General features: G+C 34.4%; 2 protein-coding genes across 2 annotated transcripts; both read left to right on the top strand.

The window, feature by feature from the left end:
* On the top strand, positions 381 to 1,391 carry LOC18606051 (transcriptional regulator SUPERMAN). The gene has a single exon (XM_018117226.1). The coding sequence runs from the start codon at positions 474 to 476 to the stop codon at positions 1,224 to 1,226; it is 753 nt and encodes a 250-aa protein (XP_017972715.1). The 5' UTR covers positions 381 to 473; the 3' UTR covers positions 1,227 to 1,391.
* On the top strand, positions 9,261 to 13,553 carry LOC18606050 (acetylornithine deacetylase). The gene is made up of 10 exons (XM_018118535.1): positions 9,261 to 9,671; positions 10,556 to 10,800; positions 10,956 to 11,064; positions 11,720 to 11,858; positions 11,934 to 11,991; positions 12,073 to 12,090; positions 12,252 to 12,374; positions 12,546 to 12,699; positions 12,784 to 12,817; positions 13,153 to 13,553. The coding sequence occupies exons 1-10, from the start codon at positions 9,342 to 9,344 to the stop codon at positions 13,254 to 13,256; spliced, it is 1,314 nt and encodes a 437-aa protein (XP_017974024.1). The 5' UTR covers positions 9,261 to 9,341; the 3' UTR covers positions 13,257 to 13,553.

The following is a 15,607-nucleotide window of genomic DNA, read 5'->3' as shown; positions in this document are numbered from 1 at the left end:
ACCTGTATTTGGCAAGATATATGGTACGTGTATTAATGATTTATTAATCAAGAGAAATTTTTTTGTCGTAAAAAAAGAAGAATTTTATATGCCACCATTTTAATTTTAGTTTATATTTGGTTTTTCGATAAGCATTTGTGATTTTCATTGTATTTGAGATGAATTTTAATTTTATATTAAATCGAAGAGCAGAAAATGCATGAGGTGTTTGAAGCAGTAAATAGATGGCGTTGCAGCCAAAGTAGGACATTGTCCGTGTGCACAGAGGATAGCTAGTTTGAGTGGGCAAGTTATTATATTGTCAATGTTGCAAAAGTCCAAATGCTAGCTACAAGATTTGGGTGATATGCCCGGTGTTAGGGTTTTATTTTGTCTCTACCATCCTTCTTTAGCCCATCCCCCTTATTTAACCCATTTTCCCCATTTCATTCCTCATCAACTCTCTATCACCTATCTTAAATGTTTCTAGTACCATGGCTGCTGAGCTTGGCCTTCTCTCATTGAACCAACTTCAAAAGTTAGCTCAATCTCAACAAAACCAGATTCAACATCAGCCCAATCCTAGCTTAGCGGCTGCCTCGTGGATGTGGAACCCTAAGGCCCAGCCACAGGAAGACGATGATTCGTGGGAGGTTAGGGCCTTTGCCGAGGATACGGGCAACATCATGGGCACAACTTGGCCGCCGAGGTCTTACACTTGCACTTTTTGCAGAAGGGAATTCCGGTCAGCTCAAGCCCTTGGGGGTCACATGAATGTGCACCGCCGTGACAGGGCTAGGCTTCACCAAACGCAGCCCAGCGGTGCAATCAATCCAACCTCATCTTCTTCTACTACTTCCTCATCTACCCTCTTAATCCCGACTCAAGAATTCGGCACAAATGGAGGCTTGTGCCTCCTCTACCAATTACCTAACCCTAACGGGGTTTTCACTTCTCCGCCTATGAATGCATGCTCTAACGATTCACCTTCGACTCTTCTCTCTATTTCACCGTATCCCTCTAACAACTTGATGGAAGCGCCATCTCTAAATTTTCCGGTAACGCCTCAAGGGCTCAACAATTCTTCTTCCCTCTGTTACTCAAGCAAAGCTGAACCTTCAACACAGACGTCGGCGGATAATTGTATCAATAACATTGGCAACAGCAGCAGCAACAACTGCAAGGAAACATCCATTGAAGAGCTTGATCTAGAGCTTCGACTAGGGCATAGACCAACAACATCCTAAAATGGGAAAAGTACAAGAAAAATCAAAGAGAGTGAGTGTGCAATTATCTTTACATATATATATATATATATTTATATATGCCAGTTTGAGGAAGAGTGCCAATGAATTCTTTAGATAGTCTAGTTTTGATTAACTTGGTGTGAGATTTTTTTGTTTTTTCAATGCTTGAAATATGATTTTTCATTTACTATGTGTGAAGGTGCTATCGAGAGCGCAAGAAAAGCTAAGGAAAAAAGAAAATGGAAAAGCACCGTTTCAAATGTAAAAATTCAAAGGAAGAGAAGGATTTATTTTTAAGAATAATAAATGAAAACAAGATTAGGGTTTGATTGAGTGATAGACTGGTAATGTTTGCAGTGCAGGGTCATTTTCTCTTACAGGTTTTTCTGAGTGAGTCAGTGTCTCTCTGAGCATATATTTCCGTGGGGATTATTTCTATTAAGGCTACAAGATTCAAGCCTCTTGCTCACATAAAACTACATAAATGCCATTTCCTCTCTGCATTTAGTCACTTGGAAAATTACTACTTTTACAGGAAACATTTATAGATAACACTCAAGGGAAGACAGATAAGGTCATTTAAGCAAATTCTATAAAGGGTTCATGTCCCATGATTTATATGCATTAATTGCGCTTTTGGGAAGGGAAAACAACCCTTTTGTTTATAAGCTGATCATACCTCCTCATCATCAGGTGTCTACCTCAAGAATAAATTCATTATTGTTTTCACGTAGTACATCAGAATAAATTCATTATTATTATCATCTGGTACCATTTTCCTTACTTTCTTTCCCTTTTTTTTTTTTCTCTCTTTCTTTTGGGTTCTTCTTCCCCTTATAAGTCATACCCCCTGGCTCACTATCCCTCCTTCTGGTGCTGATCAAGCGGGCCAATACTTTCTTGTTTTTGAGAGTAGGAGGGAAAATCTGTGAAGATGTGATATATATTTTTCTCTTTATGAGGTAGGTTGTCAAGTAGAGAAAGGAAAATATGTGAAAGAAGAAAAAAAAATTATGAAAGGTTTAATGCTTAACAGCGTTTGCCATTGAGGTTGTGAAAAATAAATGTGGGTAAAAGGAAAAACAAATGAAAGTGTGTTTTAAACCACAGAAATAAGTCCAGACCAAACTTGCGGTTAAGACAGTGCTTGGCCATGGAAAATTCCATTCACACAAAACTGACTCGGGCAAAGAAAGCCAAAAATCAATCAATTTTATCTCATTGGGATTTGTGAATTTCAGATGAATATAAATACTTGAAGACACAAAAAGGTGGTTTCAACTTTTGATATGTTGTTTGCAAATAATTACTCTTGTTTCCTATATACAGATTTGACGATAGTGTTAGTGTGAAGTCAACTTTTACTATGTATACTATGGCAGTTGAAGGTGACTTGTTTAAATATTTTTTTTTTAATATATAATTATTTTTCGTGTTTCTTAAAAGATATAAATATATATATATATATATATATATCGAGTCTAAATATAGAATTTAGAATTTCAAATTTATACATTAAGTATATTTTGAACTCTATTTCTCTTGAAATTCTAATAAAATTTCTGTCTCATTAAAAAAAATGGTAATTAATGACACACAAGGATCAAGGAGACGAAAGTGAAATCTAGTTGGGGTGTTCTCAGATTTTAAGAAGTCAAATATTAACGAACAATGCACATCGTTAGAGCCAAGTGTCAACCCATCAAGAAAATTAATGACTAAAAATAAATTAGCTAGCTAGCCAAGTACCTGCTCCACTTATGCACCGTACGCTCTAGGTGGCAGCTATCATTATAATGTCGATTCCACGATCTCAAAGTTGAATCATGAAAATGAAGTTGGCATTAACAAAAGCTCGCATTAATTTTGAATCCCTTTATTGTGCAAATTTATATAAGAAAAAGAAACACACATTGTCCCAACTATAAAACCTCACAACCTCCAAATTTTCGTGCCCAAACTAATTTGTAAGAAAATTGAAGTTTAAGGGGGATGAAGGAAGGCTAGCAAAACGAGAAACAACATAAAAGAAACCACATGCCTGTATAACCAACTAAATCCACCTAACATCACCTTTTAATGTTATATTTTGCACGATGTTGCCACATGAGATATGTGTAGTTGAGAATTCAAAGTTGCTATCAATATAATTGCATTCCAGGAACACAATGCGGATCAGCTTGATAATTTTGCCAATTTTCTACTTTTCATTTAGAATATATTAAAATTCCATTAAGTTATTTTTCTTCTAATTTATAGTTCTTTCCTAATCCATTAAGTTATAACCAATTTTAAGATTATTACCAAATACCTTTATCATCTCACCTAACTAACCAATGATAAAATTGTCAATTTTACAAACAAATTTATATTGATATTCTTACAAGCATGTACCCTTTTTCTTTTTTTTTGGATACACAAGGAACTGTTACATGTCCATTTGATAGAAATAAAAATAAGGGAAAAAACATTTTATCATATAAGTTCAAATTTGACTTAACAGTTATTATTTAAGAGAAATGTTATATGTTTGAACAGCTGAAGTTTCATTCACTATAAGGGAAGGCAGCAAAAAAGGGTGCCTCCCTGCATGTACAAAACCTGCAGATAACCAAAAAAGATGTGCACAAGCAGATAACCCCAATCTCAAGAGGAAATCATCACACACACATATCAGAGGTAAGCTCAACCCCCACCACTAAAAAGAAATTGTATTTTAAAATTCCAATCCCTTAACCTCCTCATTGTGTAAATAGAAAATGCACGAATCATATATACTTTGTGATGGTTCTCCAAAGTTGCATTTCCTATCATCTATCAAATGTTCCCAAAAGGACGTGATTGTCTCTCACGTTGGAGCGTGGCATTAAACAAGTAGCTCTCCAAATACCTAAAGCATTTAAAAATGAAAATTTTTGCCTTGATTTTGATCGGTGCAGCTGCTTGCATTTCCGCCATTTGCTGTTTGATCTAGGGTTTTCATCAAATCACAATGCTGTATATATTCCCAATTTAATTTAGTTGTAAATATCAACCTGCCTCTCATTAACTTAATATTATTGTCACGCGGTACGGAATAAAATCTACACAATTCAGCTTTGACAAACTTTACTGTGATTCGAATTTCAAAACATATGCTAATATCATTATAGGCATTTGTTTTTTGGGCTACATTTTAACACCACCAACCAGGTCCTCTGCAACAATTGCATTAACTGATATATCTTCAACTTCTTGCAATTTCCGTTCACTCTTTTTTCTTCTTTTTAATTTCCTCAGCCAAAGAAAGGTGTTGTAACATTGATAAGCAAATGCAATTTTCATAGAGAGTGCAGAGAGATATTGTGACATTTGATTAGTTTAAACATCTGAATATTGTAACTATCGTATTGGGTTTCCACATTTTTTTCCTGTGGGTGCGATGGGGGTGAAATGGTGAGAGAAAATGCACTGGATGATTTAGAGGGGTGGGGGGATGGCTGGTTGGAAGGGGAGGCTAAGCCTTGTTCTGGCTTGCAGTACTGACTGGTTAGTGCCTAGTCGTCAATCTGTTTTATCTTTTTTTCCATCTTTTCTTTTTGTTTGTTATGCTAATTTTTACTTTTGGGTGCTTAAACCAGTAATTGTCGGCTTATGTCGTTTCTGTTGGAATACTCTTTCTAGGCCTGCAATGCAGTGCTGCCCTACTTTCCTACAAAGCTGCAGCTTCACCACAGCAGCCAGCTTTCTTTCTAATTGCCAAAGTGAAAACCAGAGTAACAAACATTCCCCTAAAGTCAGATAAACGGAAAAAGTTAAAACCCATTTCTTCGATCCATGTCATTTTCTTGTTTTCTTTGAACTGTGCCCTCTTTGTCACCAAAAAAAAACCTTACTTACATGATCAGAGAGGGGAGAGCTCCTTACAGAAACTTTAAAAACTCAAACTATCCTTTGCATGTGTATTTCCCTGTCAAGCTGTACTGTTCTAAGTAAATGATCACGCATTTTTAACCATCTAAACGGGGAGTAATTAATTCTTGTATCTGTGGTCCACTCCATCCGAGAGAGGTGAATGAACAGTGACCCACAAAAACCCATGGCCTGAAATTGAATTTGGCTAAGCTAGCCATGTGAAGGCTTCATGACATCATGTGTATCATGTGCTACTGTTAAAGAAAAGCACACACCGTTCTCTTTGTTTTCCCTTGCAGATCCAGGCGATTTTACTGTTAGTTTTGCTATCTTGAAACTTAAAGATAAAGCAGACAGAGACGAGTTAGCCCCCAGATGCTATATATTACTTTGCTCGTGAACATGATATATCACGGCGCCCAACATGGAATATTCCTCTCTGGATCATCTGATATAAACATATGCAATAATTAGGATGAATTAACCTGCAAAAAAAAACAAAAGAAAAGTGCACAATTACACATCTCTGCTAGCTTAAAAGGTAGATAAAGAACATATATATATGCTTATTGGTTCTGAATATAAAATGTTTGTGCATGAAAGAGTAACATGTTTCCTAAGTTATCTTCGACAAAAAGAGATTATTTATTACATCTAATAAAGGAATCCTTTTTTTCTGCTTGTTTTTCAGCAAAGTATATCGAACCAATCACCAAGAAAACCCTATAACCATGTAATTTGTAAAGTCAAGAAATAATTTTTCTAGTAAAATGAAAACGGGTATACTTTCCCAGACATAATAAATGTAGTATGTATGTACGATACTGAAATATATTTGCAGAGTCAGTAGCCGGTGGTGTTGGACCACTTCACTGGCTGCATCGATGTTCGAGGAGTACTTTGATGCAATTACAAGATCCCATGGTTAGCTCCTTATTTTGAGTTAAAATGTTTGCTCCCCTCACCCTCTCCAACTTTATTTTTTGTCCCTCCTTGTTTGTTTCCCACTGCAACGTACAAATTTGTAAAAGTACATTTCCATACATCTTTAATTACCCACTTTTCCTTTTGCTTCCTCTTTTAACCTTTTTACCCTAAACACCACTTTTATTTTCTTATTTTTCTTGTTCCATTTCTTTAGCACTTTTGAGTACTAAACCCATAGATGAAGTTGATATTATTAATTGCAGGTTCATATGGGCATTAATTAGAAATCTCAAGTTATTTATTGCCTTTGCCCCTAACCCTCAAATGTTCTCAGTGGTGGCATCAGAAGATTTTTAATTACTCTCTCCATATATATGGTTAATTAGAATTCTATCTCAAAGTGATAAATTCTACTAAGACTCCTACTTATTTATTAGGAAGCAATTTAGTTTTTCCAAGAAATACTCATCCACAGTGGGGTGGGACACGCATCACTGACGAGAGAGAGTACCTTCTGTGAAGATACTGAATCTATGTTTGTGAGACCTTTGTTTCTTCAACTTCTTACTGCTCGTACATCATCCTTTCAGCCTTTTGCCCCTGTCCTCGACCCCACTCAAATCCGTAGCCAGCTAAGACACCACATTTATAGGCCTGAGATGATTTTAACTACTTGCTTGGTCCCCTCACCCTCCCCAGACCCCTTTCCCTTTGGATTTCTTGATAAATATTGATCATCGTCATCAATTCATCACACACAAACACAACCAACAAACATGAACCACCGAAGAGAAATCCATCAACCAATCAACCATGAATTCTGCGTCCCCCTTAATTCATTTGTAGCCCCCCTGCGACAGGGTTTTCTTTCATTTCTTGCAGAAAAGAAATCCCCATTTGACTAAAGCCCTTTTAAATGCAAGAAATGAACACTGATGCTTAGACTTGCAAACAAGTACTCCACCCTTTTTATTTTCTTTTATTTTCTCTTCGACTTTTTCAACACCTGAGAGCAACTCAGCAGGAAAGGCTGAAGAGGAGTAATATCGACCAGGATTCTGATAGTTAAAAAGTTAAGATATATACATGAATGGTGGGGTCGTTTAGTTTAGAGCGAAAAAAAGTAGTAATGAAGATGCAGTGACTGAGAAAAAAAATGCGTGCGTGGGAAGGTGGGTTTTGAGGAATAGTCATGGTCAGTGCATGGGGCTCGGATTCCCAGGTCACCCCTCCAACAAAGTCAGTAATCATTGCCTTTCCCTTATCTTCATCTGCATGGGAAGCCCCCGCCTGTAGCCCTCTCTCCTCTCTCAAACAATCACTGTTACTACAGTGACACTTCTTCTATAAGCACTGCAAACACAACGAAACTTGTGTAGAGCTAGCTAGAGGTCGTGTTTTAGCAACAAAATCCAGGCGCGGATCCGCAGATGTTCGCTCCTTTTCTCAACTTATTTTGCTGCCATCAATAATTAAGTATTGTAGAGAACTTACTATAAGTAGTTAATGTGGTATTTGCCTAATACTACTAACATACAGTACTATGGTTTCAGGTCATATATTGATAGAATAATGTTTTTTTAAGGCAGAAGGTATAGAAATCCACAATTCGATTTTATTGAAAAAAAAAACCCTAAAACATGCCAGCCAATCATAGTTTAATAGCATAAGTATCATGGCAAATAAAAGGAGATCCTTCCAAAAAAACATTGAAGGCTTTTACTTTTATCAACCCATTTCCTTAAGCCTATACGTACTTATATATATGAAAATATAATTGAAAAAGAAATTTTAAATTTGATACTCTTAATATAATTGAAAATAAAATAATATATTATATCCACATTTAACAGTATAATATGTTCAAAATTACATACACACTGACACATAAATACGTATATATATTTCAAGATTTAGTTTTGATTCAGACTCTTTCCTAAATTAAAGAGAAGTATTATTAAACAAATGCATATTAATAGTGATAACTACAACATATGAAATAACAAACATTGTGCTTTAGGTACTAAGGCTTATATGTCAATGCAATGTGTTATTCATATGAATATTTCTTTATTTTCCCACATTAACTTCCAAGCTTCTCTAGGGTCCCTAAGTCACCCAATCCAACTAATTACTTTATCACTGCTCTTAGTCTTATCTAAACCTCCGGAATAATCTCAGTTTTTATTTTCAGATTTCCTCATTTAAAAATGCACTCTAACTTCTATATAACTTCTTCTCTTCCCCTAAATGAAGTATTCAAACAAATATATGATCAACTTCTTTATAAATAATTCATGGTATAACAAAAGTAGACACAAATTAGTCAAGACCTCGAATAGCCCCAAACAGAACCCGACCACATCCGACAAAAGGATTCTTTACATTGAATGAAAGCTGATGCTGCTGCCATGTCTATAAGCTTTTTGTATTTGCCAGGGAACCAATTATGGCGTTGTGTGTCATGACCGTGACGCTCTTTTGTAAAGACATATAAGGGACTGGAAATGGCAATCACAGCACAGACTAGAAAGGTTACCATTGCCACAGATTCACAAAGGTGCCCTACCTTCCATCAAAATTGGTACCCAAAAGGCTGTCATCAGAATACACACAGATGGTGCTTCTTGGAAACTCCAGCAAGTTAAATTATGAAAGTAGCATGTTTCTAAAGAGACGAAGTAATCCTGATATTGTCTCGTGGTGTTTAATTAGACATAAATAGCTAGGATGAAGAGGAAATTGTACGTAATGAAGAGGTATAATGCACTTCCAAACTTTTTTGGTTATAAAATTTCTTCATTTAAAACTTAGGAAACAAAATTAAAAAACAAACGGGGAATTTTGAGTAGCCATGAACAGCCAAGTTGCCAACATCGTTCTAAAGCAAAATTTTCAATGACTAAGCTTTCCCATGTCCTTTCCTTCTTAACCTCCCTCAACATTGAGTCTTTTTTCTATCGCTAGTATTTGGATTATGATGATCAGTGAATTTGTTTGACATTGTGTGGATTATAAACAAATGGTACTATCCTTTCCATCCCTTCACTGCTAGCTATGGCCCATTTAGTTTGAGTTGGGTAAAGCATCAATTTGGCCCAATAAGTTTTCAATCTTTAGGTTCTAATTTTTGAATTGGACCAAATCCTAGCCCATGGAATATTTAATCCCATGTCGGCCTGCTTTCCATGCACCTTTTTTTCGAATGCAAAATATAAATTATACGCTGTCTCCGAGGTGGAGAATCGGCTTCTGAAACGCAAACTCTCCACTTTCATCCGAGTCTACGGTCAAATGGCAACTTCGAACGTGAAACAAACACTGGGCAATCTGAACAAGGACTCGTTTGTGTCACTTCTAACAAAGGTCATAGGAGAATCCAAGTTTCTTCAAAACAACCCGCCGGAACTGATCCCAGAGGAAGACAGGGTGGTGAAGCATGTACTAGATTGTCTCGTCCCTTACAGCACGACAACTGGAGGAGGACCTTTGGTTGTTAACCATGTTACTTGTTTCCCCGGAAGGGGCAATCTCATTGTGGAATATCCTGGGACTGAGCCTGGCAAGATCTTATCATTTGTTGGGATGCATATGGATGTCGTCACCGCTAATCCTAATGATTGGGTAATGACTCTCTTTTGATCTTTGCTTTTTTTCCCTTTTATTTGGTTTCGGGTTGCTTCTTTTTTATTTTTGTTTAAAGTTTGAATTTTTTATGGCTGTTGGAAGGGATGGTTGTTATGGCTTTTGGGATGATATTTCTTAATATCTGGGTTTGTTTGCATTCGATATAGGATAGAGGTGGTAAAGGTTACAATTTTCCTTTTTATGGGGCGGGGTTTAGATTTTGTTTAATATTATAGATTTTGGCAGTGTAAATTTGGTTAATATTAAGTTTTCCATTGGTTAGAATTTGGTTTTTGAGACATCAAATTATGACTGTTTGGAATTAGCTTTTGCTACACTTTGTTTTTCTTGGGATGAATTTAATCTGGTTTGCTTTTTTCTTTGTTGTTTATGGGATTGATTTGAATTGGCTTCCATGCTTGAATTGATTAGTTACACTTCCAGTTTTGTGTTCACGGAGAAAAGAATAAGTTTTTGCCGTATAATCACTGTATTTGCGTCACTTTCTACAAATTTGTTTTGCATCTCTCTTCTTATTAGCAGGATTGATGAATCAGTCAAGACTTTGGTATGTTGACTTCTGTGGGCATACTCAGCTTCTAGAAATGGCATTCGCTTATCTTGAAGATTTATTTTTTATTGATGAACTTAATTTGGTTTTCCACTTAGGACTACTGGTTTTAGGATCTTTTAAAATTTGATACGGTTTCTTCAGATTTCCCCCCTCTCATTATGTCGACATTAATTCTTCTGCATGTGCTCTTAAATAATAACAATTCTCGATGCTCTGTCAATTGAGATTAGCCATTTCAAGTTACAGTTTGATATTAGGATTATAGGTACTTTGATATTAGATTTTGAAATATGTTGAATTTTGGCAGGATTTTGATCCTTTCTCATTGAGCATTGATGGTGATAAACTTCGTGGCCGTGGAACTACTGACTGTTTGGGACATGTTGCCCTTGTAACTGAACTCATGAGGAAACTTGGGGAGAGAAAACCGAAACTAAAATCAACCGTTGTTGCAGTTTTTATAGCCAATGAAGAAAACTCAGCAATAACTGGAGTTGGTGTTGATGCACTAGTGAAAGATGGTCTGCTTGATAAGCTGAAGGGAGGCCCTCTGTGAGTACTTACATTTTCAAAGTAGAAATACTGAGTATTAATAGTCTGAAGCATGTTTCTGGAAGCTGGTTATGTCACATTTTATTTTTTAAAAAAATTATTTGTCCTTTATCTGTTAAGATGGCAGAAATAATCTAATTCATATGATTTCACAGTTTCTGGATTGATACAGCGGATAAACAACCTTGCATTGGTACTGGTGGTATGATACCCTGGAAACTTCATGTAACGGGGAAGCTTTTTCACAGTGGTTTAGCACACAAGGTATACCATATAACCGCATTTGTTATGTAGCCTATGTAAGCAATCATTTAGCACAAAACCATAAGCTATGGTGTTTAAACCTAAATCCTAGGTAGAAGGAAAGATAAGGAACGCGCTGAATGTTAAATCTGAAAGTTTTATTTCACCACAAAATCTTTAGTCTTGATTACAATCTATAAAACACCATAAGCTATGGTGTTTAAACGTAAATCCCAGGTAGAATGAAAGATAAGGAACACTCTGAATGTTAAATGTGAAAATTTTATTTCACCACAAAATCTTTAGTCTTGATTACAATCTATTAAACTTTGTCTCCAAGTAAGTAACTTGTGCCCAGAATTAATTTACTTCTGGAACCTACAATAATATGGCTCATTAACCCATAGGCATATTCATTTTTATACCCAGTAAAGACCCTAAGTATAAAATTGCCTAATTCAAATCAGATCATACCTTACAAAGCAAACAGAATATTCTAATATAATGTATTAAAATGGTTGGTGCTTATCCTTGAGAATCTCTCTATCAAACTTTATTTGCAGTTAGAAGATTTAGCTGACTGATTGGCTGGTTCTTGATGAGAAAAAGGATAGATATATATGTGTTTTTGTTCTCCATTTTTTTAATTAACTTTGAAGTTGTTGATTATCTGCAGGCTATAAATCCATTGGAGCTGGGCATGGAAGCACTTAAAGAAATCCAGCTTCGTTTTTACAAAGACTTTCCCCCCCATCCAAATGAGCAAGTATATGGATTTGCTACACCATCAACCATGAAACCAACTCAATGGAGTTGTATGTTTTAAACCTTAGATCAAGTTATTCTTGAAAATAAAGTCAGTTCATTAATGAAATTTTTCTTTGGTGCAGATCCAGGTGGTGGAATCAATCAAATTCCTGGAGAGTGTACACTATCAGGAGATGTCAGGTTTATATTATTGTCAGAGTTTTTAAAGAGCCTGTTAACATAAAATGTTATCTTACTAAGGCCCTTTTTTTTGGGTTGCAGGTTAACTCCTTTCTACAAGTAAGTAACCCTCCAATTATCCAAAAGATCTGACCAACCATTGTCTGAGTTTTATGTTCATTCTTTCAAGTTATTTATTGTTGAAGGATTACTGTTTCTTTTCCAAATAAAATTGCTAGTCAATATTTTCTGCTTTGAAATATTATCGTCCTGTATTGCAGTGTAAAAGATGTAATGGAGAAGCTACAAGAATATGTAGATGACATAAATGAGAATATAGATGAGCTGGACACACAGGGTCCAGTTTCAAAATATATCCTCCATGATGAAAACCTTAGAGGAAGGTTTGTCCTTGTTCCCCCCTTCTTTGTTGTGCAAACTTGCTTAGATGTATGTAGTCAAGCTTTTCATTGACTATATCTGTTCAAGAAGAATCATGTTTTTTGTGCTAGTCTTTCTCATCTATGTTTGGATACTACATCCTTTTGAGTTGTTATGTGGTACTTTGTTTACAGCCTTACATTGACTTTTGATGAGGCAATGTCTGGAGTTGCTTGTGACCTTGATTCCCGTGGCTTTCATGTATTGTGCAAAGCAACTGAAGAGGCAGTTGGTTATGTGAAGCCTTACTCAATTACTGGAACTTTGCCACTCATTCGGGAGCTGCAAGTGAGATATATATCTTTTAGTAGTTCCTGCTCTTCTGATCTGTTATCGATTTAGCTAATTTTTTTTTTCCTCATCTTCTGTCAGGATGAAGGTTTCGATGTTCAAACTGCTGGTTATGGTATGATAACATTATTGCATTTGTACATTTTGCATTTAAGTCTTTCAAAATCTATTGTAGAAATTGAGCAAGAGCCTTTACAACTGAATGGAATTAGGGCTACCTATATAGAGCATTAGACAATTTTTGGGAAATTATAAGGTTTTACTGCTGCTGTTAAAATCCATAATCACATCAATCCATTTTTTGTTCTTGTCATGTTCTATTTGCTGGATTCAACTGAATGGAATCATTAAAATGTTACTTCATCCTCATTTATAGTTTTTTACGGTTAGAACAATGTAAGCGATCGTAAATATCTGACATGCGTCTGTTTTGCAAACATGTACGTGCAGGTTTAATGGCCACATACCATGCCAAGAATGAGTACTGCCTTCTTTCTGATATGTGCCAAGGCTACGATGTGTTTACCAGCATCATCTCCCAGTTAGAGAACTGATGCAATAAAGTAGATATGTCTTAATGATCCTACTCGATACGCATCGTGATCATTCCCCTATAAATGATTCAACACAATCATATGATATTTGAGCAGTTTATATGAATATTACGACGCAAATGCCCACTGCACGCAGCTTACTTGTTGGCTTGTTTAATGTGGGTTTTACTTATTTAGTTTCTAAAAGCATTCATTCTTCCAAACTTTGGATGGGAATTTGGGGTTTTCTCAAGTCAAGCGCTCCATTTTAGCTATGTCTGATGTTCTTGGGTGAAATTTTAATGTCAGAAATTGGCTCAACGCGATGTTGGTAAGCAGCCGGGCAAATAGGTAGGAATCAATATTGATTAGTATTTGTCAGGATATCCATTCTATGGGTTTGATTGAAAATTTTAAAAATTGAATTAATCAATATTTTATATATATAAAAAAGGTTTAATCCATCGAAATATATTTTAAATTTAAAAAATTGAAATAATTGAAATCAAAAACCAAATCATCAATTGAATTTGAATTTCAATCGAATTTTGCTCGATCTTAAGTTCTGTTTGCTAGGAATATGATTGTTGAATATTTTATTTTTAAGAAGATAATTTTGCAAGGTTTAGTAATAATAATTTGAAAAAGTGATGATTACTGAGGATGTGATTGTTGAAAAGATTTAATTGTAGTGTTTGTTTTGAAAACATTTTACTGATAATATAATGTAAATTTACAAAAAGGATGATTTTTAGGTGTTTTCGAAAATATTTTTTTTTAATTTTAACTCTTTTTTAATTAAGAGAAAAGATTTTTGAACAAAATTGTCTTTAGTGAAATCTTTTTATATTCAAGTGTATATGTTGAAAAAAAATTATTATTGATAAAAAAAGTTATTATATGTCATTTTTATTAAGATTACAAGAAATGTAACAAATAAAATAACTTAAAAGTTAATTATCCAAAATAGAGGATTTTGAATAATAATTTTTGTCTAAATCCATTTCATCCCAGGAGTAAGGTTGATAAATAATTCTTTTTTATTTTAAACTTTATCTCTTTTTTTAACTTTAAGAACTTATGTCCTTCTAAAATACAAAGATAAAAAATAAAAACTTTAAGAGCTTATGTCCTAGTAAAATATAAAGATAAAAAATAAAAAAAATATTGTTATTATATATTATGTTCAAAAACTTCAACAGAAGATGTTATATATTAAAACTTCAGTAGCAACCAAGACCAAACCTTCAAGACTGAATGTTACACGTTAAGGTCAAAACTTTAACTATAAAATGTTACATGACAAAGTCAAAGCTTTGGTATCAGATATTACACACCAAAGCTTCCTTCTTCCTATTGATATTATAGGTTAAAGCATAAATAACTTTGTTACATGCCAATATATGTTTTATCAAACTGGAATTACTGAAAAACTCAATACTAATAAACCAAGAACCCGTTGTTATTTAAAGTGCCATACTTTTTGATTTGTAAATCGATAATGATGTGGTGAGATGGTGAGAGATAGATAAAAAAAAGTATTTTGTAAATGCAAATCAATTAATTTAAGAATATATTGTTACATTCCATATCATATTCTTTAGTTTTTAAATCGACAAGTGATATGACGAGATAACGAGAAATAAAATTAGAAATAGTTGGATGGCCAAAGTGAAAAATGAGAGCATAGTACAAGATCAATTCGGATTGGCTCTAATTCGTTTAGAAAATGTAGTTAGAGGAACTATATGCGACGCAATTAGGCATAAATTGATATCGACTCCTCAGGATTTGGTAACTTCAACTCCAATAACAACCACTTATGAATCTTTTTTCGAATTACACCCATTATCTCAAATTTTAGATCAAACAAATCCATTGACACAAATAATTCATGAGAGAAAATTGAGTTATTTGGGCCTTAGAGGATTGGTCGAGCAAACTGTTAATTTTTTAATACGAGATATCCATCTTAGTCACTATGGACGCATTTGCCCAATTGACACGTCTGAAGGGATCAATGTTGGACTTATTGGATCCTTAGCAATTCATGCCAGGATTGGTCATTGGGAGTCTCTAGAAAGTCCATTTTATAAAATCTTTGAGAGATAAAAAAAAAAACACAAATGCTTTATTTATCTATGAATAACAAGAGAAAAAAATTGAGAACATTTAATTTATCTGAAATAATTTTAAAGATATTTTTATCATCTCATAGTTAAAATAGGATAAAAACAATTAATTTAATTACTCTTATATATAAAAATATAATGTTGAATAAATTTTTATTTTTTAATATAAAATTTTAACTTGTTTAACTTCATCTATTAAAATAATAAATAATAACATGATAAAAATAACATAATATTTTA

This window comes from Theobroma cacao, chromosome 3 (genome assembly GCF_000208745.1).
Source record: "Theobroma cacao cultivar B97-61/B2 chromosome 3, Criollo_cocoa_genome_V2, whole genome shotgun sequence".
Classification (NCBI taxonomy): Eukaryota; Viridiplantae; Streptophyta; class Magnoliopsida; order Malvales; family Malvaceae; genus Theobroma; species Theobroma cacao.
The sequence above is the reverse complement of the archived record's forward strand: the minus strand, read 5'-3'. Positions and strand labels throughout refer to the sequence as shown.

What these genes read in the sequence shown, in the direction of transcription:
- LOC18606050 (XM_018118535.1), top strand. Translation starts at nt 9,342, where the DNA reads ATGGCAACTTCGAACGTGAAACAAACACTGGGCAATCTGAACAAGGAC. An exon ending in CCGCTAATCCTAATGATTGG is followed by an intron (nt 9,672 to 10,555) that starts GTAATGACTCTC and finishes GAATTTTGGCAG; the next exon opens with GATTTTGATCCTTTCTCATT. An exon ending in ACAGTGGTTTAGCACACAAG is followed by an intron (nt 11,065 to 11,719) that starts GTATACCATATA and finishes GATTATCTGCAG; the next exon opens with GCTATAAATCCATTGGAGCT.
- LOC18606051 (XM_018117226.1), top strand. Translation starts at nt 474, where the DNA reads ATGGCTGCTGAGCTTGGCCTTCTCTCATTGAACCAACTTCAAAAGTTA.